This window comes from Pagrus major, chromosome 24, assembly GCF_040436345.1.
Source record: "Pagrus major chromosome 24, Pma_NU_1.0".
Taxonomy (NCBI): Eukaryota; Metazoa; Chordata; class Actinopteri; order Spariformes; family Sparidae; genus Pagrus; species Pagrus major.
In genome coordinates, this window is record NC_133238.1 from 10,644,881 (window position 1) to 10,672,191 (window position 27,311).

The 27,311-nt window shown below is 40.1% G+C and overlaps 2 protein-coding genes across 2 annotated transcripts; one reads left to right on the plus strand and one right to left on the minus strand.

Moving 5' to 3' along the window:
- Nucleotides 1-7,851: 7,851 nt before the first annotated feature.
- On the minus strand, nucleotides 7,852-15,095 carry enpp4 (ectonucleotide pyrophosphatase/phosphodiesterase 4). The gene is made up of 8 exons (XM_073462697.1): nucleotides 14,992-15,095; nucleotides 13,436-13,673; nucleotides 13,053-13,343; nucleotides 12,777-12,881; nucleotides 11,906-12,104; nucleotides 11,595-11,768; nucleotides 11,158-11,427; nucleotides 7,852-10,675 (listed from the first exon to the last, which is right to left on the minus strand). The coding sequence occupies exons 2-8, from the start codon at nucleotides 13,670-13,672 to the stop codon at nucleotides 10,575-10,577; spliced, it is 1,377 nt and encodes a 458-aa protein (XP_073318798.1). The 5' UTR covers nucleotide 13,673; nucleotides 14,992-15,095; the 3' UTR covers nucleotides 7,852-10,574.
- A 5,175-nt stretch (nucleotides 15,096-20,270) lies between these two features.
- clic5a (chloride intracellular channel 5a) lies at nucleotides 20,271-24,561 on the plus strand. The gene is made up of 6 exons (XM_073462502.1): nucleotides 20,271-20,327; nucleotides 22,248-22,357; nucleotides 23,720-23,845; nucleotides 23,929-24,035; nucleotides 24,147-24,310; nucleotides 24,397-24,561. The coding sequence occupies exons 1-6, from the start codon at nucleotides 20,271-20,273 to the stop codon at nucleotides 24,559-24,561; spliced, it is 729 nt and encodes a 242-aa protein (XP_073318603.1).
- The last annotated feature ends 2,750 nt before the right edge of the window (nucleotides 24,562-27,311 follow it).

A 27,311-nucleotide genomic window follows, 5' to 3' on the forward strand; every position in this document is an offset into this window, starting at 1 on the left:
CAAAACACCCAATTTCTGGCTAGCTATGTTTAACATTAAATATTGTGCCAAAATGGCTGTGGAGTGAAATAGTACGTGGTTTCCCGCCAAAAAACTAAACCAGCTTAATCGTCAATGCTAGGTTAGATAGCCAATGTATTCAGATATTAGCTGAATAAAGTTTTAATTTTTTGAATGAACAGACATTGTACTAAAAAACAAATCTTTTCAATTGCCTAGAGACTTCCTCTCACTCAACACATTGTATGCTAAGGTGTTAGCATGGAGCTAGAGCTAAAGATCTACAGAGGACAGATGATTTTAATGTTACGATTCTTATTGCTAAACATGTACTCTCGTCAATGTGCCAATCTCCCACCTGAAGTATAAAAGCAGGCCATTAAACATAAAAAAATACCATTAAAAGCAGGTTGCTGCTTACTACTGCTGAGTCAAACAGAAGATTTACAGACAAGCCTCCATGTTTGTGGAAGAAGTGTTAGCGCCTGCTGATGTTTTCAGTATTAGCCTACTAATTTATGGTTATATCTATCTTATAAGTATCACCATTAAATCAGACAGGAACACAGGGCAGTATGTGCTTATCACACTGTTTTCTCAGTGTGTGTGTGTGTAGGGGTCCTACAGTTGTTCTCCATCATTTCCTGTTATGCTTCGACAGGTTGTCCACAGTTGCAAATGCTTCGTCGCGTCGGTTTACTTTGCTAGGCAATGAAAAACAAAGAGGAAATTGTCTCCAAATTTTCAACAGAAAGAGCGAATGCAAGACTAATTATTTTTGATCTACCAGCACCTACCAGTGTGTGATGTCTTAATCATGTTGGTCCCACGCTAACAGGGTGCTGCCACTGAAGCTCGTATAAAACAGTTTCGGATTTCAATCGTCCCAAACCCGCTCGATGAGTCGTGCTGAAAAACGTCCAATACCAGCTCCTCCAAAGCCACCCACGGCTGAGCTGTGATGTATGGCTCATTATTTATTTTTTTGTTTGTTTATCCCTGTAATCCAAGCTGTTACATTGGCAGGCGATAACAAATGAGCCAAGATATCAGTCATCGGCCCCCCGTCGGCGGGAACGTTGATCCTGAAATCACACACCTTAACACTGCGTGGCGGCGAGTGAAAATAAAGGGTTTGGAAGGCGGTGAAAGTATCTTCGCCATCCAAAGCTCCACACCTTTTCTCCAGTCCCATGTCTGTGGTAGAGCAGGTGAAACCCGGCCATTTCAAATGGTGCAATTATAAAAGATGAGCAAAAACACACATGCTTCTTATTATTGCTGCTGACAAAAAAGATCACACAGGTCAAGATAAAAAATATATTGTATTTGAGGGCACGTGAAAAGTGTTTAAAGGGGTAATTTAACATTTTTGGAGGGAGGCTTCCTTTTTTTTGTTGTCCAGGTCTGTCAGGTTGTAGGAAAAGTTGCCTTTTTTAAGGATGAAATCATAATTAAGTGCTGAAACAACACCTTGAGTAGTGAGACAGTTAAGTGACAACAACTGTGATGGTTGATAAGTCAGTAATGAAGCAAAAACGCCCCTGTTTTCAGCATCTTAATTATGAGAATTCACTCCTTCTCTCTGGTTTATATCATTATAAATTGAATAGTTTTGTATTTTGGACATATATAGACCAGTGGTTCCCAATCCTTTTGGCTCATGACCCTTAAAGAGAGTACTCTACCGATTTAGCATTGCAAACTTATAACATTGTCTGACTCACACTTTAAAAAAGGGATCAAAATTGATGCAGCAGAACCATTTTATTTTATTCCACGAAATACTCTTCCCTGTCAAAACCTGGTGCCTACAATATAGCCTGGAGCTGCTGTCTTCAGCACAACTAATGCTAAAAGTGACATCACCTTAGGCAATTTATCAGTAGTGCTCCCCGAGATGTCTAAACAAACTTTGATGCTGTAAAATCCTAGTAAAGTCTACAAGCAGCCCCTCAGCACTGCTTGTATTATATCCAGTAGTAGTACAACAAAAGCTGATTTATTTATTTTACCTTGTTTTATCTAAAAACGTTTAACGACCTGAAGAGATCAAATTATTTATTAATTCATAGGAGAAGAAAGCAAATAACAGCCACACCCACCTCTATGTTGGGAACCACTGTTACAGACTGGATGATTGATCAATTAAAGGTTTAGTGTGTAGGATTTAAGAAAGGTTTTAGGGAGGATCTATAAGAAGAAATGGACTATAATAATAGTATAATATGCTATAATCAATTTAATGGTGCAATATGTAAAAAATGGCCACAAATATGAGGCAGCATATCACCAGATTTACCGCTAACTGCTTCTAACTATAGCTGCCGTTAGCTAGTTAGCTCAGTTAGCCAGGCAAATAGTGCTCTGATAAGCTGACTCTGCCCGGACTGGGAGCTCGGAGCACAGGGGTAGTGTTGTTGTTGTTTACTATCAGAAGAAAGTGTCTAGGGGCTGGCTAGTTAGCATGCTAACTTCAGGAGATATCTCTATGACACAATACATAGTCTTCGACATAACGCCAAAACTGATATCTCTTTACATTCTGTTGGTAAGTTTTAGTTATGTATATGTATGTATTGTGTTGCAGGGATATCCACTGAAGATAGCATGCTAACTAGCTAGCCTGTCCTTTTTCACAATACCACCCTGAGCTCCCAGACTTGAACGCTAGCTGCATGTCTAACTGAGCTAACTAACTAATGTAAGCTACAATTAGCAGCAGTTAGCAGTTCCTCTGGTGATATACTGCCCCCTATTTGTTTGGAGTAGGAATTCAAGAGGTGGCCAGTTCTTACATACTGCACATTTAAAGTAAGAATCCTGTTTTTTTTTAACTAAGAATGACATTTTACATTTTTAGTGGCCAACATGGTAGAGGGTTAGATGCAGCTAAATCCTACACACTGGTCCTTTAATCTAAAAAATGATCAACTGATTATTTCAACAAGAAAATAATCAGTCGTTGCCGTTGTTGTTACATTTTTTGGGCATTTGTTGCAGGTAAAAAAAGGAGATTTACACCAAAAATGTTGACATATCCCTTTAAGTTTGAACAACGTGGAAAAAAAAGAGCGAGCCTACATTACTTTTCCGTGGTGCTAGCCGATTTGAAAAAGAAAAAAAGGTCAAATCAGCTAATTTTCTGCAAACTGGCAAGTAGATCCAACAGAAGCAGCAGCATCGGTGTTCATATGGTGCAACATGCTCAAGCTACAGAGTCAATTGGCTGCTAATCCCACTTCATATGGTGCAAATATGAAAAACACACATGTACTTATGGTGCAATAAGGGCAGATTGTCACTTTGAATTCTATGGTGCAACTTGAGTACTGCCTTCAGTTATCGGCCAAGGCTGTGCCAAAGGCTCCGTCCAAACGGACAACTGCTCTTCCTGTCCTGCAGAAGCTATGCAAGTCTCCGTCGCGAGGAGATGTGCTTAGTCCACACGCTCACAAAACACACACACGCACACACACACACACACACACAGGGTTTTCCTCCACTGCAGGGAGATGTGCTAGTTAGTTAGCGCACACATGCAGACAATGGGATGCATCCCTACCTCACCGCTTGAACACACACACATACACACACACTCACACATACTAATGTCCAATAATCCCTTTCCCCTTTATAATTTGGGAACAATATTCATATGGTGCTATTGAGTAAAGCTGGATGGTTTTTGTATTGTCGTGGTTACAGTGGTGTGAAGAATTTAGCCAAATATGTTTAGAGTGTTTCACATTCAGACTGATTGAACGGTGTTGATCCGATCAGTCTGCGTTTCCTCATGTAGAGAGTGTGCATTAAAAACAGCAACACCTTCTGTCTCGGTGAAACTAATGATGCCTTATCCGCTTGACAGAAGTGGAGGTGGATTTTATTTTAAGATATCCGATGAACCTTAGGAGGGTGGTGCTATTTTTTTTTTGCTACACTCTGATCTGGGACATGCATTGTACATTAAGCATGGGTTCAGTGTTTTCAGAGCACAGCAATCAAAAAGGGAAAACTGTGTTAGCACGTCGTCCTAAAAACAACTGAATATGTGACATTTAGAGAACACAGTCAAGACATTTTTCTGTTTCGTTACACAAGATCGTGCTCGTGAATTTCTTGCATGAATGTTCTAGTTTCGAGGGAACTAAGTGGCCACTGCGCAGGCTTCGAGGGTTTGAAGAGTCACGGCTTCGTATGTGCTTCTGGGTTGTTAAAGGGAGATTTATGTTGCAGCTAGCTTTCCCCTAGCGCTGACCTCTAGACCTTTTTGACTCAAACCATGGCCCCCTTTGCACCCAGAGCTCCAGCCAGTCACAGATCAGGTTTAACACAGCCAAATCAGGTCTGACACAACCAAAAAAATACAGTTTCTTCTTTATACGGAAGTATTCATGTGTGGCATTCAGACTCGGCTGTGGCCTCATACTCAAACTGCAGGTATCATCTCTATTTTGTTTTTTTAATCAAGAAGTCATGAATCCACACCCCGCGGCCGAGTCTAAACGCTACAGATGACATGTTTCTTCCTTCACACTAAAAACCCAGAGCCTTAGCCAGGCCCGCTCTGTCGGAACGTAAAACCCAGTTGGTGTTATTGTATGGCTACACATCCACAGCTATGCAAGGTTCTGGGCTTGGATAACCTTTACAAAAAAAAAAAAATACCACATCACTGTTTTCGTGTTATGCTTGTCCTTATTTTAATTCAGTTGTTTTGAAAAGAGGTGAAAACATTTAAAGGGGCATTGTGTAGTTTTGGAGAAGAAATATTAATATTTACAATAACATAATGAGAATAAGTGTTTGAAGCTAGAAAGGTGGCAGGGTCTGCCACATGTAAACAAAGTAAAACAGTATGAAAATTGTGTTGTGCTTTAAGATCAGTTTGTTTATTCAGTTTATTCAGTCATGAAAACAAAGAGTTTAACTATGAAGATCTTTTCTTCTGATTCCCTAAAACTACGTACTGCACCTTTAATGCGCTACAATGCAAACACCATTTGTTTACATCTTTTGAAACATTTTTGTTTATGATAACTTGTTAAAAATGGGTCGGGAGGGTGTAAAAACAGTGTAATGTACCTTTACGTTGGGAGAAGGGGATGCAACCTCCCGACAAAAGAATGTGCAAAACCAGAAGGGTGTTTTATTTTCTTTGGATAAACACACAAATGTTCCACTATCAGGGTCTGCAAAGCATATGAGGCCTGTTGATGGGCAGTGTGTGTGTGCGTGCGTGTGTGTGTGTGTGTGAGTGATGTGTCAGCAATGCTTCATATGCTTTTTTTTTTTTTTTTTCTTTAGCCGAAGTTTTACTTGCTTGGTCCAGAGCTGTGAAATTCTCATCATTACTCATCGTGGTTTTGTAGAAATGGAGGCCAGACGCTCAGATGTTTCTGATCTCAGACCAGTTTCTACCAGATCTGAGTCCCGACGACCATTGAAATCCTTTTTTAGAAGCGCAGACGTTTGGTTGTTTTGGCACAAATACTAAAATTCAATCATGGAAAAATGAGTCGGAAGGATTTCAGTGGTTTGACTCAGGTGTGGACACTATAAGCACAGGGCAGGCTCAAACTAAACCTTAATGTGGATGTACCTATAAGATGTACCATGAACTTTTATTTTCTTGGGGTCATGCTTTTCTACTGTGTTCTTCAGCTTGGGGGGGGGGGGGGAAAGTAGCTCTAGAGAATTTGATGTGCAAAAGTACCTTTTTCTGTTCTCGTGGTTGGCATTTTGATTGTAAATACCTTTTTCTGGTAATCCTCCTCAGTTGGATCTATGTTCGATGAGTTCGCTTAGATGGCTCTTTCAAATGTACCGATAGTAAATGTTCTTTATAAATATCCAGAATGTAAGACGAGAGGAGAAAAATACGGCTTAACTGGAAAACTGTTTTCGTAGGAGTCTGTGCCATCGTGTTGTCTTGAGTATAAGCACACTGATATTAGATCTGTAGGCAGGATGGAGTCTCTGGAGGTGATTTGCCAGACAGCCACAAACCAAACTTTGCTTCTGTTTCTCTCACCAGACAGGTAATATTTGTCTCTCGTATTCCTGATGAACGCTAATAATAATTCTTAATTGTTCTGCAAAGAAAGACCATCAACACAAGCGAAAACTTTCTAGTACAAAAATGTTTATTTTAAACCCTCGTGTTCAAATTGCCAATGGGGTAAGTGCTCAAAGATTCACCACTCTCATACCTGTATGCTAAAGCTCTAGCCAGCAATCGGTTAGCTTAACTTAGCACAAAGAGTTGAAGCACGGTGAAACAGCCAGCTAGCTCTGGTAAAAAGTTTTAAAAGTTGGACTTAGCCATCTAGCTAGTTGTGTCAAAAGTTTAAAAAGTTAGCCCTTAGGCTGTGTCCGAAGTCACTCCCTGTTTACTTACGTACAATACAATTATTGTCCGCCATTTTATCTGAGAACCCGAAACTTGAGTGTCTCAAAAATTCCAAAATGGAGGGAAAAAAGCAGTGTCCAGTTAGCTAGTTAGCTTGCGGTTTCCCTCTGCTTCGCTAAGCTAACATCTCCTGGGTGTAGTTTCATATTTGGCGTACAAATGGTATTAATCTTCTTATCTAACTCTCTGCCATGAAGTGAGTAAGTCTATTTGCCAAAGTCAAGTCGAAAACTGATTTATTTAAAAACAAGCTGTAAGTTCTCGCAAAAATGTTTCACTTCAGCCAAATATCCGCCCAACAAAGTTACCTTAGCTGAAAACTGGAAGAAGTGGGAAACATTTAGCCACCTACCAGAACCTCCAACGCTCACTATTTAACAGAGTATACCTTGTTTATTAAATACAAAACTGAAGAGCCATGTTAGCTTTTTTTTTAATCCTTTTTCCAGTTTTAATTTTAAGTTATGTCTCAGCTTTAGCTGTAGCTTTAGCATAGAGACGTGAGAGTGGTTTCAATCTTAACTAGCTCTTGGCTCGAGCACCTTCCCTAATGTCAAACTACTATTTTTTAAAGGTTGTATTTTTTAATGGTATATTTTTCAGATGACGTTACATACAGTGGAGGCAGAAGCCGATAGTTGAGTGAGAGAATATGATTTCTTGTCATTTTTGGGAACCAACCCTTTAAGAAAAATTGGAGTAATTTAGGAGTCAGCTTGGTAAGATGGTCACATTTGCAGGTGCGCTACATGCCAATAAACAGTTTAGTACATAAGCACATATCTCAACCTTGTCTGGCTGACATCTCCTGACTTCACTGTAGAAACGATGGCTGCTGTCATCAAACCGTGTTCAAACCGCTCCTGCGTCAGCTCATACAATCACTATTCAGGAATCTTTTGGTCTTCGATGGGATTCCCAAATTCACACCGAATGTTTTCTGACCAACCACAAACGGAAGAGAAACGAGACGACACCTTGTGTATCTCTTGTTTGTCTGTGTATTCTGTGTCTGCGACAGTGTAAAAGCATTCGGGGGAAGAGTTGAATGATATTTTCAAATGGCTCCAGGTGGCCAAGCGTTAGGAAATGTGTTATTTTTGTTACAATACCTCCTGAAAATAAAGTCTATTTATCTGTGAAGAGACAAAGATTTACAATAATACAGATGACATAGAAACTATGACAGATTTTAAATGATGTAAAACAGATATAAATGAAAATATGTACAGTTCATTTGGTTTTGAACACGATACAGAAATGTATATGCGTCAGTATTGAGTTTGATTTTATATATTTACCATTTTATTACATTGTAATGTTGTGACTGCGATGGAGAAAAAAAAATATAAAGGAATATAAATTAATTTTTCCAAATGTGTGTCGCTTCTCCTTAAACATTTAGAGACGCATGATGTGAATCACAACACGAGACATCAGATTTTCAGATCAACTTTATGTAGTTTTAACAGGCCAGGCAAGATTTGCATAGTACCATAAGGATTGTTCTACACTTATCAAAACTAGAAACCTACTGTACAACAGGAACATAAAGGGTCAAACACAAATAGAGTGCAAAGATGCAGCTTAAACACATAAATAAGATGAGACCATCGTCTTGAGATTTCACAACATACCACTTGTCTGAACTACTACACTGAGATTGTTTTATGCCACAAAATTATAATGTTTTACAGTATAATGCACAGAAGAGGATGCAGATAAAGATAAAAACACTAATCTCTTGTAAAATGTTTATCCTCCTTATTATGGGGAAAAATAAAGTTTCTTCCAAAAGTACCTAAAAAGACAATACTACTAAAGTTAGTCAGTCAGTCATGTAGAACATCGTCTCATCTGCGAATGGTGATAATATAAAGCTATATGGAGAAGAAAGAACAGAACATGCCAAACGTCTAGATGTGTGTTTTTTCTTCTTCAGCAGTTCAAGCAGCAGGAAGCATAATTAACACACTCATAAATAGATGCATGAGCAATATATACATATCACTAGATATCCCTAGAGGCTGACAATATTTTATTTTGGTTATCAAGAAATCCCTTACCTTGCCAGGCAGTTGGATCTGCGAGATCACGCGTGAATCCATCTTGCCAGGCTTGAAGTTAAATGCCCGTGGCTTAACCACAGTGGTTCGGAACTATCGGTGTCCAATAAGGAACTACTGGCAGATACAGGAGTGATTTTAAGTGTGACAATAGCTACCTAAAGAGGTTAGATTTTGGCGGAAAAGCTGTTTTAGCTCTCCTCCCAACTGGCTTTGTGGCTGCTAGCTCTGCTGGTAGCGCTCTCCTAATGTCGATCTGATTGGTTCAAGTTATAGACAACTGGGACGTCCAAGTTTCCAAGTATGACTTCTCAGATGGTACCCACAAAATCCCCCCAAAAGACCAAAATCAACAACGTGTTAGTGGGTCTGTGAATACTACTGTAGACATAAGTCTTACAAAAACAGGTCAGAAACATATTACTTCATCTTTGAAAAACACTAAATAACTTCCTGAAACAGCTGGGCACTGTAGTTTTTTAAGCAAACGTGACTCAAATAGTAAAAAATAGTGCATTTGTAGGGGACTACTTACAGCTGCGGATGAATACTCATTTCCTGCCACTGAGTATTTACAGCAGTAGGACGTTTGTTGTTAGGTGGATGGAATGGAAATAAACTACATTGCCCACGTTCATTATAATCACCAGTGTGACTCAATGATGTGTTTTAAATAGCTGTAAAACAGTGGAGCTCTATAGCACAGATGATTTATCAGAGTTAAAAAACACACAATACTTCATAGTTCATAGGATGCACTGATTGTTGGCTTTGGTCTTTTCATAGGATTTGTTGATTGTAAGAAAACAGGCACCATCAAATAATTATGTATATAAAAATGATTTTGTCGAGCTTTAAAGGAGCACTACATAGTTTTGGGAAAGAAGAAAAAAAACAAATAAACAAACTGACATTAAAGGACAACAGACTTTCATACTGTTTTACTTTGTTTATATGTAGCGGACCCTGCCACCTTTCTAGCTTCAAACAGTGTTCTGGGGACCTTATTTTCCTCTGAGAACAGCTTGTTTATTCAGTTATGGAAACAATAAATATTACTGAGTTTGTATTATTACCTCAATAATATTGTAAATATTAAAATTCTGAGTTTGAATTTCTTCTCCAAAACTACACAGTGCCCCTTTAATTCATTATTTTTAAAAATCCATCTAATCCAGTGTGTTCTTGTCATTCAGAGGGTGAATATCTCTTTGGAGCATCTGTTGTGCTTCTTAAAAACAGTCTTTGGTATAATTCATATACATAATATAAATACAGAATGGATACCTGACACACCAACACTTACTTACTATCATTGCCTATTACACTATAAGTTAGTGGTAAAATGTTTCAATGCAGATTTCAGTCTTTTAGACATGTAAGTCTGGATGAAAAGAAAACGTAAGAGGCGACATAGACTCAGATATCAGTGTAACAAACCAACCAAAACAGTAACAAAGGAAAGTAATAAGGAATAATCGTTCAAGTTTTCCTCTTCATGAGAAACAGGAACTCAGTGTGACAGAATATGAATCTTAAATGAGCCAATGGCTCCCTCTGCTGACAAAAAGTGGCACTACAAGTACAAAATAAAGGAAAACACAGATACAAAATAAAGTTTTCTATAAAAGACAGTTCCCACAGAAAAATATATATCTCTCTTGACTCGGTATCTTAGAAGTCTTTGTTTAAACTCCCACAAGAAAAATTATTAATCTCAATGTTATCAACCTCCTTCCAGAAAGTCTTGAATATTTCCTCAAAATAAGGTACATTCCATAACAACACTCCGGTGGCTCCTTGTTGCATTTTCAAGTCTATCATAACAGTAACATCATAGAGAATCAGTAACAACGATAGTATTCACTTCCTTCTACAGTTGTTTCTATACCAGTGTACAACTCCACAGCAGGCTTCAGTCTGTCTGCAGGCTTTTAAAACAACAGGTTTTGTTTTACTGCACATACATGTACGTACGCACACAAATGCCAGTGGGAAAGGTAGGAGAGCAGGGTTAACTGCGACATGTCATGTACCTACTGCAGCACGAACAGGTGACACAGGTTAATGTGTGGTGACAGGATCTGATTGGTTTACTCCAGCAGGGGATTGTCGTCGTCGTCGTCGTCAATCTGCAGCCTCTGGAAGGGCCGGGGCCCTAACGAATCACGTCTTTTAACCAACCAGAACAGAACTGAAGAAAAATGAGAGAAAAGTTAGTTTGTTGATCAGCTGAAAGTGCTTTTCAGTTTATCTCAGCCTAACCAGGTTAGGAGTTTCCAGGTATAACGGCAAGTTTCAGTTTTGTCGGTGTTTCCACTGAAACTGAGAGTTCTGTCAACAACCGGTAACCACAGCTCGCTGCGCAGGTAGAAAACCTCAGGTTTCCTGTGTAAACACTACAGTGTACGTTTACACTGACATTTCACCTGAGCTTGAATCTTCCCCGCTTCTATTTATCAAAATATCTTCACCAATTTCTGATACAAGCACTATTTTACAACAATCAGTCCAAATAATTCAAGTGGTAGTCTATCCTGGGTCCCCTTCTTATTCTCTATTTACATTAGAGCTGCAACCATTAGTAGAATATTAGTTTCTACTTTTGATAATCGATTAATTGTTACGCTACGCCATGCTACTTACAAATATAATGTTGCAAACACTGCGACTTACCGGTGATTGTACTGAGTACCAGCAGGACGCCCACCACCAAGCCAACCATCACAGGAACTTTAGAAGCGGTCTCGGCAGCCAGCAGTGACTGAGCCTGGGCCAGGGTGCCGTTGTTGGGCCGCGGGGGCACCGACAGCAGGTGGCACATGAGCGGGTAAATGTCCACACTCTGTAAAGACTGCATTTTAAAATTCTGACGGAAGCTGGGCCCGGTCGCTGCCAGGAAGGGGTGCATGCTGTGCAGGGAGTTGTCGTAGCCATGATTGCCCACTGAGGGAGGGAAGGATAGTAAGAGCATTGTGGGTTAAGATCCTTGCGGTGGATGTTTACTTATAAATAGAAATATTCAATGCAAAAATATTCAGAGCAAATTTCAGAGCAAAACAGCACAGATGACTTTGCCATCACAGTATTGAGAGAACAATTAAGAGACGTACATCTTTCCACCTTGATCCCTCGCTGCATGATAGTCCAGCCCTCATCGGCAATCAGTATGATTGGTGGGATGCGCTCGTTGTTCATGTAATGCAGCCTATCAGGGATGTCCTTTTTCATGTATGCGGTCATATTAGGATGGCAACTACTCAGATTTTTGAAGACGGCCTTTGGGTCTGCAAAACACACGCACAGAAATAGTGTGAGTAATGGACTATAACATCTGTTTACAATATTAATGAGGTAATAATACAAAATTCAGAAAAGTTTATTTTTTCCATAAGTGATTAAATGATGATGTGAAACTGATTACCTGAATGTGGGATGAGGGTGGCGACAGGTGTGTGCTCTATCAATGTGTAGGTGTCGGGACGGAGGCAGTCGTCCAGCCGTATGAGGCGCTCAGAAGAGCACTGAGCCATGCCGTGGTCACTGGTTATAATGAGGTTGATGTGACCCCAGAGGCCGACCCGCTTCAGCTCTGAAATGATCAGGCCAATGTTGTCGTCCACCTGATTGCATACAGAGAGTCACAGCCATCAACAACTGTTGCCATCGAGCCAATTTCGTAGTCAGAGGTGTTCTGTACAAATTCGATTAACTCAAGTGTGCTGAGTGATAGCAACATGCCAAGTTTATGACATATTGACAATGAATTTCCATATTTATTGTATTTTTTTATCATTGATAGTAGATAATAAAGACCCTGCTGCCAGCTTCCAGCTTTTCTAATTCAATAAAATACCTGCAGGTCAAAATCCTCCACAATGACACGACCAAGCATTCTGACAGGTTATTTATTCGCTAATTTAAACTAAGACATATGGCAGCAATGTTGCTAATGACTTGCTATCATGAAACTACATCTAATCTTGAAAAACGTGTCTATCGGGGCTAATTAGAGAAGAGGATATTCTTGTGGACGTTGACAAATACTTACGAATATGTGTTGATTAATGTCATATGTGCAAGTATGAATAATTTCGTAACAACAGGCTCAAAGACACTAGAGAACTTTGTCAGAAGTTGATGGTTCTAGTTTTCAAAATAATAATACCTTTGTTTGACTGGTTCATTATTAAACGTCACACAACATTTAAATCACACAACACGCGTCACACGCCTTGTCATCACCACACCCATTACCACCACATATACATTCCTAACCTGTGAGAAACACTAACCTCTTTCAGCACTTTGCTCATTTCAGTTTTGTTGTCAGGGCCGTATTTGTGACCCGACTGGTCCGGCTCCTCCCAGTAGAGAGCTGCAAACATGGCTCCTTGCTCCTGGTGGAATGGGGTTCATGATACACAGTGTCAGACAACCTCTATCCTCTCCAGACCTTCCAAATACCAATCCCTTTTCCTCTGAAGTGGCATGAACACAGTTTTAAAATAATGTAACTAAAGAGCTATACATTACATGTGAACGTTTGCTCACTAAAGTAGCTTTTCTACCTTTCCATCTGCCTGCATCCACTTTGTCACATTCCCCAATCGCTGCTGGAATGTCACAGCAGGGCTGTAGTGCATGAAGTGGGTCGCTGTGCGGTTTCTGATGACCACCTCGGAGCCGGGCCACATCATGGCCGCCGTTTTGTAGCCAGAGTCCAGCGCCGTGAGCCAGAGGGGCTCTGCCTGGCTCCACCACATCGGGTCGTTGCTACTGATGGTGAAGGTCTTGTTGCTGACGGGGTCGTACATGTTACTGGCCAGGATGCCGTGAGACTCAGCGTATAGCCCTGTCACCTGGGAAGGAAACAATGGCAACATTGTTGGTTTTGTTTTGATCGTCATAAATCAATTTCTATTCCTTCAAACAGCAGGAGCAGCATGTTTACCAGGGTGTAGTGGTTGGTAAACGTCTTGGTGATGAAGACGTTGGTGAGCTCCTCCACCAGGACCCCCTGGCTGTACAGGCGCTTCAGGTTGGGCATGGGGTACGTCTTTAGGTAGTCCGCCCGGAAACCGTCGAATGACACGAGCAGCAGTGGAGGAGGACGTTGCTGGGGTTTGTTGTCTCCTGTGGCAAAAGCTCTGATGCCACACAGGAAGCCCAGCAGGATTTTTAGTAACATCCTGAAAAGGTGTGAAGAAAAACAGTTATAGAGGAGACAAAGAGTTTCCAGCCATGTTAGCAGCTCTGTGAGGCGCCCATCCTAGATGTCAACATGCAGTTTCACATTCACATTTCTAAACTCTCATGAGACCAAAGTAGCAGCCAGGCTTGAGGGTAAAGCCACAAAAGAACAAAAGGAGAACTGAGAACAAATGCCTGGCTGGAAAGCAACATAACCAACCAATTATCATTCTCATTTTCAGATACACACAGAGAGAAAGTGACTCCCTTAATGTGTCACTGAATTGCTCACTTTTGTTTTCTAGGAAGTAAAACTTGGTGGTTTATTCATGCTGTACAAAAAGGCGACAAAATTTCAACATTTTTAACTATGTTGTGTGTTTTTTGAGTTTCCATTTTCATACCGTTTTACTTTGTTTATATTTGGTGGACCCTGAGACTATATAAAAAAATTTAATAGGAGGACTATAAACAGAAACTTTTTACTTCTAGGCTATGTTTATGGCTCGTATAAATTGCGAGGAAGTCTTGTAAAAACTTTATTATCAGAGTTGGGTCTACTTGGGCCACTTTTTTATTTAGTCTTTCAGGACGACAGCCTATTCCAAGCTTGGTTTTACACAGCAAAATGTGTATTTTACTAACAAGGACAAATAACTTGCAGGATTGCAAAAATCTTACCTTACACACACACACAGCCACAGTTTGACTGGCCTATTATGTCATTTCCTCCACGCTCTCTTCCTATTCCACACACTTCTAATCAAGTATAACTCATTTACTGTTAAGTAATTCAGTTCAGCTCAGTGATCTCTAAGACACATGAAATTGAGGCCAATCTAAATAAATTAGATTGACTGCAGAAACACTAGCAAGACAGAGATGCACTGAATCTAAAATTAGATGAGATTAGAGAGATAATATCTTAGTAAGTATAATCAAATTTGTGTTTTTTCTACATTTGTCTCTCTGTCTTTTTTGTAACTTATAATTTAACACCCACGACAGGTCCATGACAGATCCAACCGGACTGTCAACATGCTTCAGCAACACGTATCAAATTCAAAACCACAACCAGGAAGTCACCGTTCACGACGAAATGATAACAACCAAGGACATGTCATAAATACGATTAATTACATTAATGAGAACGGAAGAAAAATACAGAATGAAAACGCAGAATGGCAGATATGTAATGAGCAACACAAATAATTTCATTTTCGCTCCCAGCAAAAGGAGCCGGTTAGCTGTCTGCTTAGCTAGCTTGCTAATGTTACAAGGGTCACATTATGAAAACGGTTTGTTTAATAACCTTACCTGGTCGAGGTGTGACAGGCAGGTGTCCTCCAGACAGTGTTGTTGGATAACTTCTCCCCTTCAGCCTATTTTCGTGGCAACATGTCAATGCACTTCCTCAATGTACGCAAAAAACTGACATGTTGTGGAGCTAGCGAAGGCTATTTTCAGCAACTTCCGTCCGGGCATTTCAAAATAAATCCCTCCGTGAAGCTTAACATGCGGAAATACAAAGAAATATGCTATTTTTGTCGTATATAGTTATGTTTTCAATAGAGATAGCACTACAGTTGGTTTATTTTATGATTAAAATAATCTACCAAGATATATAAATTGTTTCATATATGTTTAATAACGCCACGCTTTTATTTTGACGTAGCAGCGGCACGCCTCTGCTCTTGTTGTCGCCGCCTTGACGTAACAGTCGACATGCGCATTAACTTAATTGGCAATTAAAGCAGCCAATCAGCGTTCACCAACAGTGACCCTGTCAGGGTTGCATCCAAAATAATAACAGCTGTTGTAGTTTTGTTGAAAAATATATAATCTTTAAATGTTGTAGAAGATGAATTATGATCAGAATAGCCCGGTTCTGCCTGTAGCTTTTAGTTAAATCACCTCACAACACGTCTATGAGATAGTGTTGTGGTAAATTAGCTTATTAGAGGTGCATGATCAACTCCAACACAATACCTCTCAGCATTACATAACAGCATTGTCTTGGTATTTACCAGGCAGGCGCTCACATTGTTCCCATCCCAATGCAATTCTATGACAAGTAGGAACTTTTATCTCTGAATCTTATACACAAGAATACAAAGTTCATGTTTGACCATCCTGGTCAAATCATGACATAGATGTAGTAGGGTAGCAGGGGATCTTTACTGTAGGTCAGACTCCTCGGGTTAATAGATCAGCTATTACAATTCTACTATTACATTTTACAATGAATGTCCAGCCAGCTTGTGTCCAGGGTTTCACATTTTTGGTGCCAGAAATCGTCACAGAATGGTCTCATGTTAAGAAACACTTTGTCATATTATCCTCCAAAATGCAGAAAAACATGAGACAATCCAGCAAAAATCTACTTAACATTTTTGTCAACAAATCTGTTATTTAATTTTAAAGCAGTATGGTACGTTTTGAACTTTTTGATACAGTGCTTTTGAGAGTTCATCATTACCAGGTCATTGAGTTTGAAAGATGTGGGTATTTACCAGACAGAGAGCGTTTAATGAAAGGCACTGTTGCATTTTGGGGAAATGTGGGATTAAGATTTACAAGAAACTTAACTGGTCATTCTCTAAAATTGCAGATGTTGAACCTACTTTGAAAGTACCAAAAAATGTTCCGATCTGCTTGCATGTGTACAGTATTACCTCGCATGTCGAATTTTAGTTGAAAACATTCAAAAGTTAAAGGTGCACTATGTAGTTTTGGCGAAGAAACTTTAATCAGAAGAGAAACATCTTCATTGACTGTTAACTAAACAAACAAACTCTCTTTGTTTTCACGACTGAATAAACTGAATAAACAAACTGACCTTAAAGGACAACACAATTTATACTGTTTTACTTTGTTTATATGTGGCGGACCCTGCCACCTTTTCTAGCTTCAAACAGTGTTCTGGGGACCTTATTTTCCTCTGAGAACAGCTTGTTTATTCAGTTATGGACAAAATAAATATTTCTGAGTTTGTATTATTACCTCATTAATAATGTTAATATTAAAATTCTGAGTTTGAATTTCTTCTCCAAACTATATAGTGGCCCTTTAACTAAAATTACCAATAGAAAGCGAATAACACTTCTAATGATGATGATGACATCTATGTATCGTGTTGCAAAGATATACATCCTGAAGTTAGCATGCTAACTAACTAGCTCCAAGTCCCTGTGCTAGTGGTGTAAACACGCTGAGCTAAATCGCTAACGTGAGAAGTTAGTGCTTAATTGAGCAATATGCTGACCCGTGTTTGTTTGAGCCCGACAGGTTGTCAATTCTTACATATTGCACCTTTAAAAATATTGAAGACGCCACAATAAAAGATGGACTTTGTATTCACAGCTACTAATAATTAACTCTTTGCAGCTACTATGACTCTACCCAACAATAGCAGTAATATGCCGTATCTATTCAACTTGTATTCTCCTTTAAGGATCACCCCGTCTTACCTTGGCATCGCCTATCTGCCTCCCCTGTCCAAAGTCCTGCCCGGGCTGCTTTTTGATAAGGTAGGCACCACTGGCATCACGGTCACTCTGCTCCACACCTTGACACGCTCCACCATCTCAGGACGACCCATCGTTTGACCTCTTCAGCCAGAATGGACCCCTGTGAGGAGAACGTGTACGAGAACCCAGAGGCCACCTACCAGAACGAGTCGTCAGGTATTTATGACTTGACCTACGAGACACCGTACGAAGAGCCATCCGCCCTGACGGGAGAGTACATGAACGCTGGACGGGCCCCCAGTCCACCTGCTCTGCCCCCACCTCGCATCCCCACTGAGGAGAGGCGAGGCAGTTCCTCCTCTTCCTCTTCCTCATCCTCATCGTCTCATTCCATGCACGCAGAAGATGAAGAGAAAGCTGAGGTGGAGGACTGGACGAGGGAGGAGGTGAAAGAGGAAGAGTCATCATCAGAAGAGGAGAAAGTAGAGGTGGAGGAGGTGGTGGAGAAGTTGGAGGAGGTGGAGCAGAGCAGCACAGTGCTGAATTGGGAGCTGGGGTCTCCCGAGGCCGATGTGGACGGGGAAAGGTCATCACGCAGGTCCTCCTCTTCGTCATCATCATCTTCATCGGCCTCTGAGAAGGAGGAAGCTGAGGAGAAGGCAGAGTCTGGAGAGGGGGAACTGAAAGTCACACTTTATGTGAAGGTAAGGAAGAAGAGTGTCGGATTCATTACATTCTCTGATTTACTTCAGTTTAAACTCTGGCTGTGCACATATTGCACACACACTCACACACAAAGTCATGTAGCCTGCATGCCCCAAACCTATAAACTGTCTTTGAACCAGGATCATAAATCTCAGCCGTAATCACATTCATATCAGTTGCTCATGAGCAAGTGTGCAAGGTCAGTGTGTGTGTGAGGAATGTGATTGTGGCTCATCCAGAGTTGGACTTCATGCCCCGTTGTTCGGGCCCTGTACACACCGGACTGGGCTGTTCGCACATACACTTCTATTTATAGGTCGTCATGTTTAGTCATTCCTGCATGTGTGTGAGCGTCAGAGTGAGGGTGTGTGTGTGTGTGTGTGTGTGTGTGTGTGTGTGTTACTGTGTTTCTAAATATAAGTTAAGTTGAACTGACAAGAATGTTCTGACTCAGTGCTGGGATAGTTGGGGATGGTTCCCGTCGCACGGCCATGTGATCCATCTATCTATCTATAAAGCAAACATACCCAAACATGCTCGCTAACTGTACTTATTACATAATCTGGCGTGATCCTCACAACAGTCCACTTGCACTGGAACATCATAAATATGACACTTTGAAACTACACCTATAACAATATAACCCTGAGGTCATAGCGGTAGAATGAGAGTGACTGAGGTCTGTCGTTGGCAGCACCAAGCTAAGCGGGCTCCAAACTATTTTAATGCTGCCTTTTTCAAATGTTTCCTTGAAGTGTTAGCATTGGAGCCTTGCTTGAATTACTCAGTAGCATACTTATTAAATATAAAGACAAATCTAGCAAATTTAACATCGCCAAATGTCACTTTACCTCAGTTACAACAGTAGCAGTGGGCTATGATTCAAGCGTTAGCTAGCTAACATTTAAGTACCGTTATAGTAAGGCACCCTTTATTTAAGTTAAGAAGCTATAAGTAATGACTTTGTTAATGGTTAACAAATCATTTTACCTAATACTTTATAGATCATGTAGAAGCTTTATAAAACAACTTCAGGGTTGCCAGGTTGTGACACTTGCTTTAGCTTCTTAGCTAGCTTTTAAATTTGTTGAATTCCTCTTTTGGCATCTTGGCCTAAATACATGATAAATACAAATATATAAATATAAATACAATACACATGAAAATAGATTTTATTCTTTTATTCTGCACCTTTCTCCAAGCTCTGTAGATGTTTTTTTTTTTTTGTTTTTTTAAGGATCTGTCTTAAAGAGCTAGCTAAAAAGACACAGCTATGCTAAAAGAGGTTTTCCATGACCTGGCTACCGAAAGGTTATTCTTATCAATAGCTTGTAACTGATCCATGAAGCATGATTAATAATTAATTACCATGAATAAAGCCATTAATCACACCTCATAAACCCTACCTAAACATTGCTTTACTAGATTGTGGTAATGGAACATTAACTTGACAGTAAAATATTATACAGTAAATGTTGCCATCTATCTAATTCTACCAATCCCCACTGTACAAGGGATAAAGCAGAGATATGAAGTTGCAATTTGTGAGTACTCTAGGATCATAAAGTCTTGGTGAGACAGAATCTTTTTCTTTTACTGAAAATACATCTATTAAGCAGCCCGTGTTTGAGCTTAAATGTCTAACAGGTGACATGATCTAAATCTTTTAAAATGGATTTTAAAAAGATCTGGCTTCATTTTGAGAAAATGCTCGGTGATTACCTTAAACATCTGGGCACTGTAGTTTTTAGCAAATGTTGACCAAACAGTCAGAAATAGCGCATTTGTTCGGGACTACTTTCAGCTGCGGATGAATCCACATTTCGTGCTTTAGCATGTACAGCACCAGTTCAGTGTATTTGGGATCAATTCCAAACTTTACTACGTTACTCCACAGCATGGGACCTACGGGTGCTGATGAGTCTGACATGGAGACGATGACTTTCTATGATTCAAAGTCACCCGGTTGTGATGTCAATCAGAGCACTAAGAGGTGGGAGGAGCGGGGCACCCTTGGGTGATTTGTTCTGCCCTTTCCCTCCTCGCTGCATTAACGCTTTCAGTGACACCCCCTCTCCACCCCACCTAAGGGGGTTATTTTTTGCCCGTCACTGTCACGCCCCACTGCTGAGGCCTCGGGTACAAATTGGACCTCTCTCTTACACACACACACACACTCTCTCTCTCTCTCTCTCTCTCTCTCTTTTCCCTACACACACTCTCTTTGGCGTTCGTCCTCAGCTGACACTCTGACACAGCTGCTATGGGACCGAGCAGACTTCACCACATGGACCTGGAGTAAAAATCTGCTGTAAACTGAAACGGCTTACACACACACACACACACACACACAGAGAGAGACAAACACATCTACACACTTGTGGAAGCAAAACACACAAGCAAAGCGTGTTTCTCTTGACCATGACGGATACTGCAGCTGAGGAGGACAAGGACCCTGATATTGAGCTATTTGTCAAGGTGGGGAGTTGTGTGTTTGTGTGTGTGTGTGTGTTTTGGTGTTTGCAGAGTTTGTGATGAACACAAACTCGACACTAGGTCAGTTTTCTTCTCACTTCTAAATTACATTCCTGTACAAACTTCACTATCTCACCCCACACACTTGTTATTTTTGTGTATGACAAAATTTCCACTGCATCTGTGAAATATTTGCTGTGTGTGTTGTGTGTGTGTGTATGTTGGGGATGGCTCTTTTAAGCGTGTGCATGCCATGTTGTTGTTGTTGTGTGCTGATTTTTCCGTGTGTTAACCTGACACCCACGTGCATAGACAATCTCTCTCTTTCTCTCTCCCATGAATTATTGCTGGGGTCCTTTCAGTGTCGAGAACAGCGGCTTTAAATGGTCCAATGTTATGATACAATAAGTATTATTATGTATTTATATGTATGCATGTGTGCACTTTCCATTTGTTAGCTGACCAACACAGTTTAGACATACTGCTCTCTTACAGTCATTCACTGAAAAAAAGGCAGTATATATTGTGACAGACTGTTGAAATGACTGTATGTGAAAAAATATTCAAGGGATTAGTACAAAAAGTTGGAAAACGCACTTTTTCTGGGAGAGTTGGATGAGAATGTCGATACCACTTTCATATGTGAATGTTAAATATGAAGCTACAGCCAGCAGCTACATTTGAATCAGGGGTTACCAGCTACTAGAGCTAACACAATCTGCCTGCCATCACCTATAAAGCTAATTAACTAGTTATTTCTGGTTTGCTTTATCTGCAATAATAATAATAATAATAATAATAATAATAATAATACTAATATTTTTTTTAAAATGTGTTTTAATGGTTGTTCGTTATTTCTTGGCTGGACAGATGGTGTTTTCTCCACATATGCTTCTGTTTTTTGTTGTTCATCTTTATGCTAAGCTAAGCTAACTGGCTTCTGGCTGTACCTTCCCATTTGACTTATAGATATGAGAGTGTTAATAACTTTCTCATCTATGTCTTGGCAAAAAATGAATATGACTTTCTATTTGTTCTGTTTTTTTCAATACACATATTTTGTTTTAGCTCCTGAACTACAATTGATTCATACTCAACATGTTTGCTTAATGCATGCAGCACAGTATTGTAATCAAGCTAATTTAACAATGACTGCTTTTCTAATTAAGTTGCATATTGTACTGAAAGAAATGGACAGCAATGGCTGCACGAAGGGATAGCAATGCTTCATTTAAATGTTCAAAACACCACAGCATGTTTTATACAGTAGTTAGCTCTTATGTAAATTATACATGATTTCTAGTAAATGGGCTTAAAAGTGTTTTCTGTACACAGCAAATCTGCCAAATGGGGTCAGATGACCAGACTTGGTTCCTCGGGAATTTCATAAAACACGTTTTGAACCACGCGACTTCTTTTGATTGACAGAAAAGTATCATGGCGGGACAGGAGGCTGTATGATTTCTAAAGCTGATACACTACTTCAGTATTATAGGAACAAGAAGTCCAAACGGGCAGTGAGGCGGCTAATGGAAGCAGTGTGGATTATTCATGTCGGACTCGGTGTCTGATTTCAGTGTCCTGTTGCAGCTTTGCGCGCACACACATACTCAAGCACACACACACACGCACATTCATCCTACTGTATTTGATCATAGGCCAATTATAAATGCGAGTACAGTATGTACACACACAGACCTGACCTCAAACCCACTACTTTAAACTATAAGGTCTTCTTGTAGAAGTTGCAACTTGATTAATTGATTCAAGTGTTTGCGTTGCGTATGTGTGTGAATCAGTGTATTACAGTCATTAAGGAGTGTGTGCATGTACAGGAGTAGGGCAGCATATGAGGGCTAAGGAATATGTGTGTCTAAACTCTTTTTTAATTCTTCATGTATCTGTCTTGGTGTGTGTGTGCAGGCTGGGAGTGATGGCGAGAGCATTGGAAACTGTCCCTTCTCACAACGCCTCTTTATGATCCTCTGGCTGAAAGGCGTAGTCTTCAATGTCACCACCGTCGACCTCAAGAGGTAATACTAATATCATATTATAGCTCTATAGTATTACAGTAAAACACTCAGAATAGAGGATAGAAGATCAATATTAGCTCTAGCTTTACATAGTCCTGGTGTGCAAACCGAAGAGATACAAAACTTGAAGAGAAAATGGAAGAAATGTTTGTTAAAGCTGCTATGATCAATATTTTTTGGACTGTATTAACAAGGAATTAAAGGTCAAACTTTTAAATCCACAGAGAATTATCATCAAACTCTGCAATTCCCATTAGCCCTATGGAGCGTTTTAGCATCTTTCAGCTCATTATTTTGGTCTTCTGGCAGACATCTTTACTGTTTCAGTTCACTCTCTTTATCCTGACCTTTTCCAGCTCCAGCAGGTAGATGTTATCAGTAAAGAAGCTTTAATAAACCTACTGTAAGCTATCAAACAGCAGACAAAGTTAGCAACAAGTTGGTTAGCATAGTGTAGCATTTAGAAGCTAACGAGCCACATATTTCCCTTAGGAGATAATGGAGACAAAAAAATGAGAGTAAATATTGGATTTACATTCAAAAGAACACCTGAATGCTAATGTAGCTCTGTGTCTGCTAGGCAGCTCAATGCTAAAAACTGCCATATCAACCTAAAATGTGCTAACATGTCAGTATTATCTTCCCAGTGGCCAAAAAAGCAGGTTTAAACAGAAAAAAAAACAGATACTTTAAAAAGTAATGACCAAATTTCCCTCTGCCTTGGCTGCACTTTGAGGCTAATGCTACCATGTTAGCACACTATGAATACTTGCATAAAATGCTAAATGTGACAGGCTATATACATACCCAGGATGCAAAATACATATAACAATACATACATATAACATGCTAATTCATGCTCAAAAGAAATGTTCCATAAGGTGCAGGGAATTTTTTCAAATATTGTGGTTTTCATGGCTTAATCCTTATTTAAATCACATACTGGGAAATTCAAAAAACATTGTAAACATATGTAGTTGTTTCAATTGTTTACATATCTTTCTAGAATTGCATGGACCTACTGTGGCTTAATGTGCGACTAAGCAGCTAACAGATAGCTTAAGAGCAGCTTTCACACATGCATTTAATTATACTGTGGCTCCAAGCGCTGCTTGGAGAATTACATGAAGGTAATAAAGAAATTCTCAGAGGGTCACATTTAAAAACAATTTATTTTAAAGAGGATTTTTTATTGGGAAATGAGCCCCATGGTAGTTAGCGTTTTGCAGCAATAGCTACCTTGGCTGAATAGATAAAGAAATAAAGGGGCATTTGTTTACTGGTGATATTATCAGTGATATTGAAATAGTATTTCATACCACGTTTATAGTAGAGGTTGTAAAAAGGTTCCACTCTGATTAGGAAACCAGCTGACCTCCACAACCTGGCTCCAGGGACACACCCGCCCTTCCTCACCTTCCAGGGGGAGGTCCTTACCGACGTCAACAAGATAGAGGAGTACCTGGAGGCGGAGCTCGCTCCACCAAAGTAGGCATCAGAATCACACACAAGAATAGGAAACAGGGCGAGCAACATCCTGACTAACAACATGTTAACGTTTTGTATTTTAGGTATCCCAAACTTGCAGCAAAGAATCGTGAATCCAACACAGCAGGAAATGACACGTTTGCCAGGTTCTCCGCTTTCGTCAAAAACACAAGGCCGGATAAAAATCGAGGTAGGCACAACTCAGTATGTAACAGATATATATAAGGATCCCAACAGAATGCACTGGTTTATCAACTTTCCTGACCTCATGACCTGGATATGTGGTTCATGTGTGTTCCAGCATTGGAGCAGAGTCTAGACAAGGCCCTGGCCAAGCTGGACGAGTATCTGATGAGCCCCCTTCCTGACGAGGGTCATTCAGGAGAATCCAGACGCAAATACCTGGACGGAGACGAACTGACGCTGGCCGACTGCAACCTTCTGCCCAAACTTCATGTTATCAAGGTAACCTGCTTTCGGCTTTGTTCATGTTGATCTTACGAGTCTGCCTTTGACTGTAACTTACTTGACAACATCTTGTTTTTTGCCAGGTGGTTGCGAAGAAATACAGAAAGTATGACATCCCGTCTGAATTCAGGGGGGTGTGGCGTTACCTTACCAACGCCTACGAACGAGATGAGTTCACCAACACATGCGCTTCTAATGAGGAAATCGAGCTAGCCTATAAGGATGTTGCGAAGAGGTTGGGGAAATGAATGCACCACAGCCACAGTCACTTTAGTGCCCCCTCCCCCCTGTTTATTGTCTATTAATGGTAATTGTTCTGTTGATATTTCTCCAAAGAATAATGTGATTTTCATTTATTGAGGAAAAAAAGTTTGCAAATGACCGTTCATTAAACCCCTCCCCTGAGCAGGGATCGTCCAATCACAGATGAGCAAGCGTAGCCAGGATCAGTGGGGTCTATCAAGCTTTGGATTTCTCAGCATGGTAAAGGTGCAGTCCCTTTTTAGAACTAGCTCCTGGATGCTAACAGAGGTGAGGGTAATGCTAGCGGCTCTGTCCTGCTCTTTATTGGATTTGTTTACACTCAAGCAACCCCCAGACGATCTTAACCGAGATAGCGTTAGCTATGTTTGCTAAACACATCAGTAATTCCAAATCCTCAAAGCTGTTTCTGTCCTAGCGTTTAAAGTGAAACCTACTATTTTACATTATAAGGTGTGTAAGCTAATTAGCCAAACAGTGTTATATTAGAAATTAAATCTTCTAAAGTCTTTTAGCATTATATTGTGTATGTGGCTATTAAGAGCTCATTAAATAACCACTTTAAAAGATTCTGGTTTTAAAGGTGCAATATGTAACGATTGGCTACATGTTGAATATATCAAATACCAGAGTAGCTGCTAACTGCTGCTAACTGTAGCTGCCCTTAGCTTGTTAGCTCAGTTAGCCGTGCAACTATAGTGGTTTGGGCTGGGAGCTCAGGGATCAGGGGACTGGCATAGAGGCTTTGGACCAGGACATAGCTGCCAACTCTCACGCTTTCGTGTGAGAGTTGGTAGCTATGCCAGGATGTGCCGGTGCTAGCTGGTTCACATGCTAACTTAGCTAGATATCTCTACACAAGTTAGACATTACACAATACATTCATTTCAACTACAATTCTTACACATAGCCCCTTTAAAAAAGATTCACCTAAAAAGTCAAAGGTTAAAAAGCTGAGTTCTCTAACTGCTAACTGAGCTAATAGCTAGCTAGCTCCTTTGAGTCACTAGCGCCATTAAAGCCGGCAAAATTGACGCTAGCCGGCTAAAAAAAGAGGAGCCTGCTTTTGTCCACTTATGTCTGAAATAAATTAGCCATTGTTTTAGAAATTACCCAGAATTATTAGTGGTAAACACTTCTATCAGCTTTTGAATTGTAAACTGCTTACATGCGAGAATGGAAAGCTTGACAGGCGTAGTAACCGAGGGCGGTGGGGGACGTGTCAAAAGCTAAGAGGTGGAGTATTATGCCTTTCTGCTCACAGTTAATCTGCTTATTAAACCCTGATAATTTCATGTCATGAATTTTCTTTTTACATATGTATTATTAATAATAGGAAGCATAAAGCAGGGTTTGATTGTTTCTTCTGTGGCTTTTGTTGTATTATATATATTGCAGGGTCGAATTAGACAAGAAAGGCTTGTTGGATTATACTGTTAAGAATGTGTTTCAGCCAAAGTAATTTGTCTTTTATTGGTGCAGTGTAGACTTTATAGACACAGCGCCCTCCATTTCTTAACGAGGCAATGACTGACCTGTTCAGCTTTGTGCTTATTCACCCGCTTCGGCTGCACAACGAAGATTACCAATCTTCTCCAAAATCACACTTTTACAACTTCACACCACAGTTTATGCCTCACGCTATCACACTCTCACAGTATTTTCCAGATTAACAGTCCACAGTTAAGTCATTCGGTTTGATGAGAAGAAAAAGCACCCAAACAACCCAGTTTCACCCCAGCTGTTGTGTCGTCATGTTATTTAATGAATGTAATTTTAATCACGAGTGCCTTAGTGGGAATCAAGCTCTCTCTCTCTCTCTGTCTCTTCTGCCTTCAGCTCTTTGTGTCTGTACAGTAAATTATGTTTGAATATAATATGAATGTGAATTATTGATGTCACCAGAGGGCTCCTCATGCCCCATGGAGCCGTGTGATTATAATATAAATTTAATATTTCTGTAAATGATTGTAGCTCGACTATATTAATATTCTTCCTGATGATTAGAACCATGAACCCACTTGTGTATATGCTTATTTGAATAATAAATCTATTTTCTCAGAGACTAAGCTTGGGATGTTGTGTTTTCCTACACTGGAAAGTGTCTCACTGATGTATGAATGTGGTTTATCCAGACAAGAAAATGGATATTGACTGTGTGTCTCCCAGCGAAGGCGTTATTGTGTCACATAGTGCAAAGAAACAGCAATATGAGAAACCCTTCTAACTGATTTGTTTATGGAAATGCATGCAAAGTTATCTAAGGCGTGTCGTGCTGATAAGTAAATCTCTCTCATCTATGAAATATGCTCATGCCGAGACACATGCATTTAGCAATTTCCTGCATGTGACCTCTCGCCATCACCGGTTCCCATAAACAGACACACACAAAGGGAAACCCTGAATGCAAAGACCTGAGGATGAACAATGCATTTCCCTGAAGGCGCTGCGGTGTACACAGCTTTTCCTCCACCTTTTGCTTTCAGTGTTTGTTATCTCCTCACAGCAGGTCCCTTCTCCTTCCTGCGGTGGTTGAAGCAGAAGCTTTCTTGTATTTGCACCTCACAGTTATCTATTTCTTATGGTCTGAATACAGCTTTATGTAGTGGCATCAGTGGACCATCTGTAAAACTTTAGATCTACTTTTCACAATAATTACCAGTGGAGGCAGAAGATGAAAAAGCATGCAGAGCAGGTGTTAAAAAGTCAAAAATGAACTGAAAGTGCCTGTAGCATC

Excerpts from the sequence above, each read along its gene's own strand:
- clic5a (XM_073462502.1), top strand. The coding sequence starts at position 20,271 with ATGACGGATACTGCAGCTGAGGAGGACAAGGACCCTGATATTGAGCTA. Across the intron at positions 22,358-23,719 it reads ACCACCGTCGACCTCAAGAG|GAAACCAGCTGACCTCCACA; the intron begins GTAATACTAATA and ends CACTCTGATTAG. Across the intron at positions 24,036-24,146 it reads AAGGCCGGATAAAAATCGAG|CATTGGAGCAGAGTCTAGAC; the intron begins GTAGGCACAACT and ends TGTGTGTTCCAG.
- enpp4 (XM_073462697.1), bottom strand. The coding sequence starts at position 13,672 with ATGTTACTAAAAATCCTGCTGGGCTTCCTGTGTGGCATCAGAGCTTTT. Across the intron at positions 12,882-13,052 it reads GGATGCAGGCAGATGGAAAG|GAGCAAGGAGCCATGTTTGC; the intron begins GTAGAAAAGCTA and ends CCATTCCACCAG. Across the intron at positions 11,769-11,905 it reads CACCCTCATCCCACATTCAG|ACCCAAAGGCCGTCTTCAAA; the intron begins GTAATCAGTTTC and ends TGTGTTTTGCAG.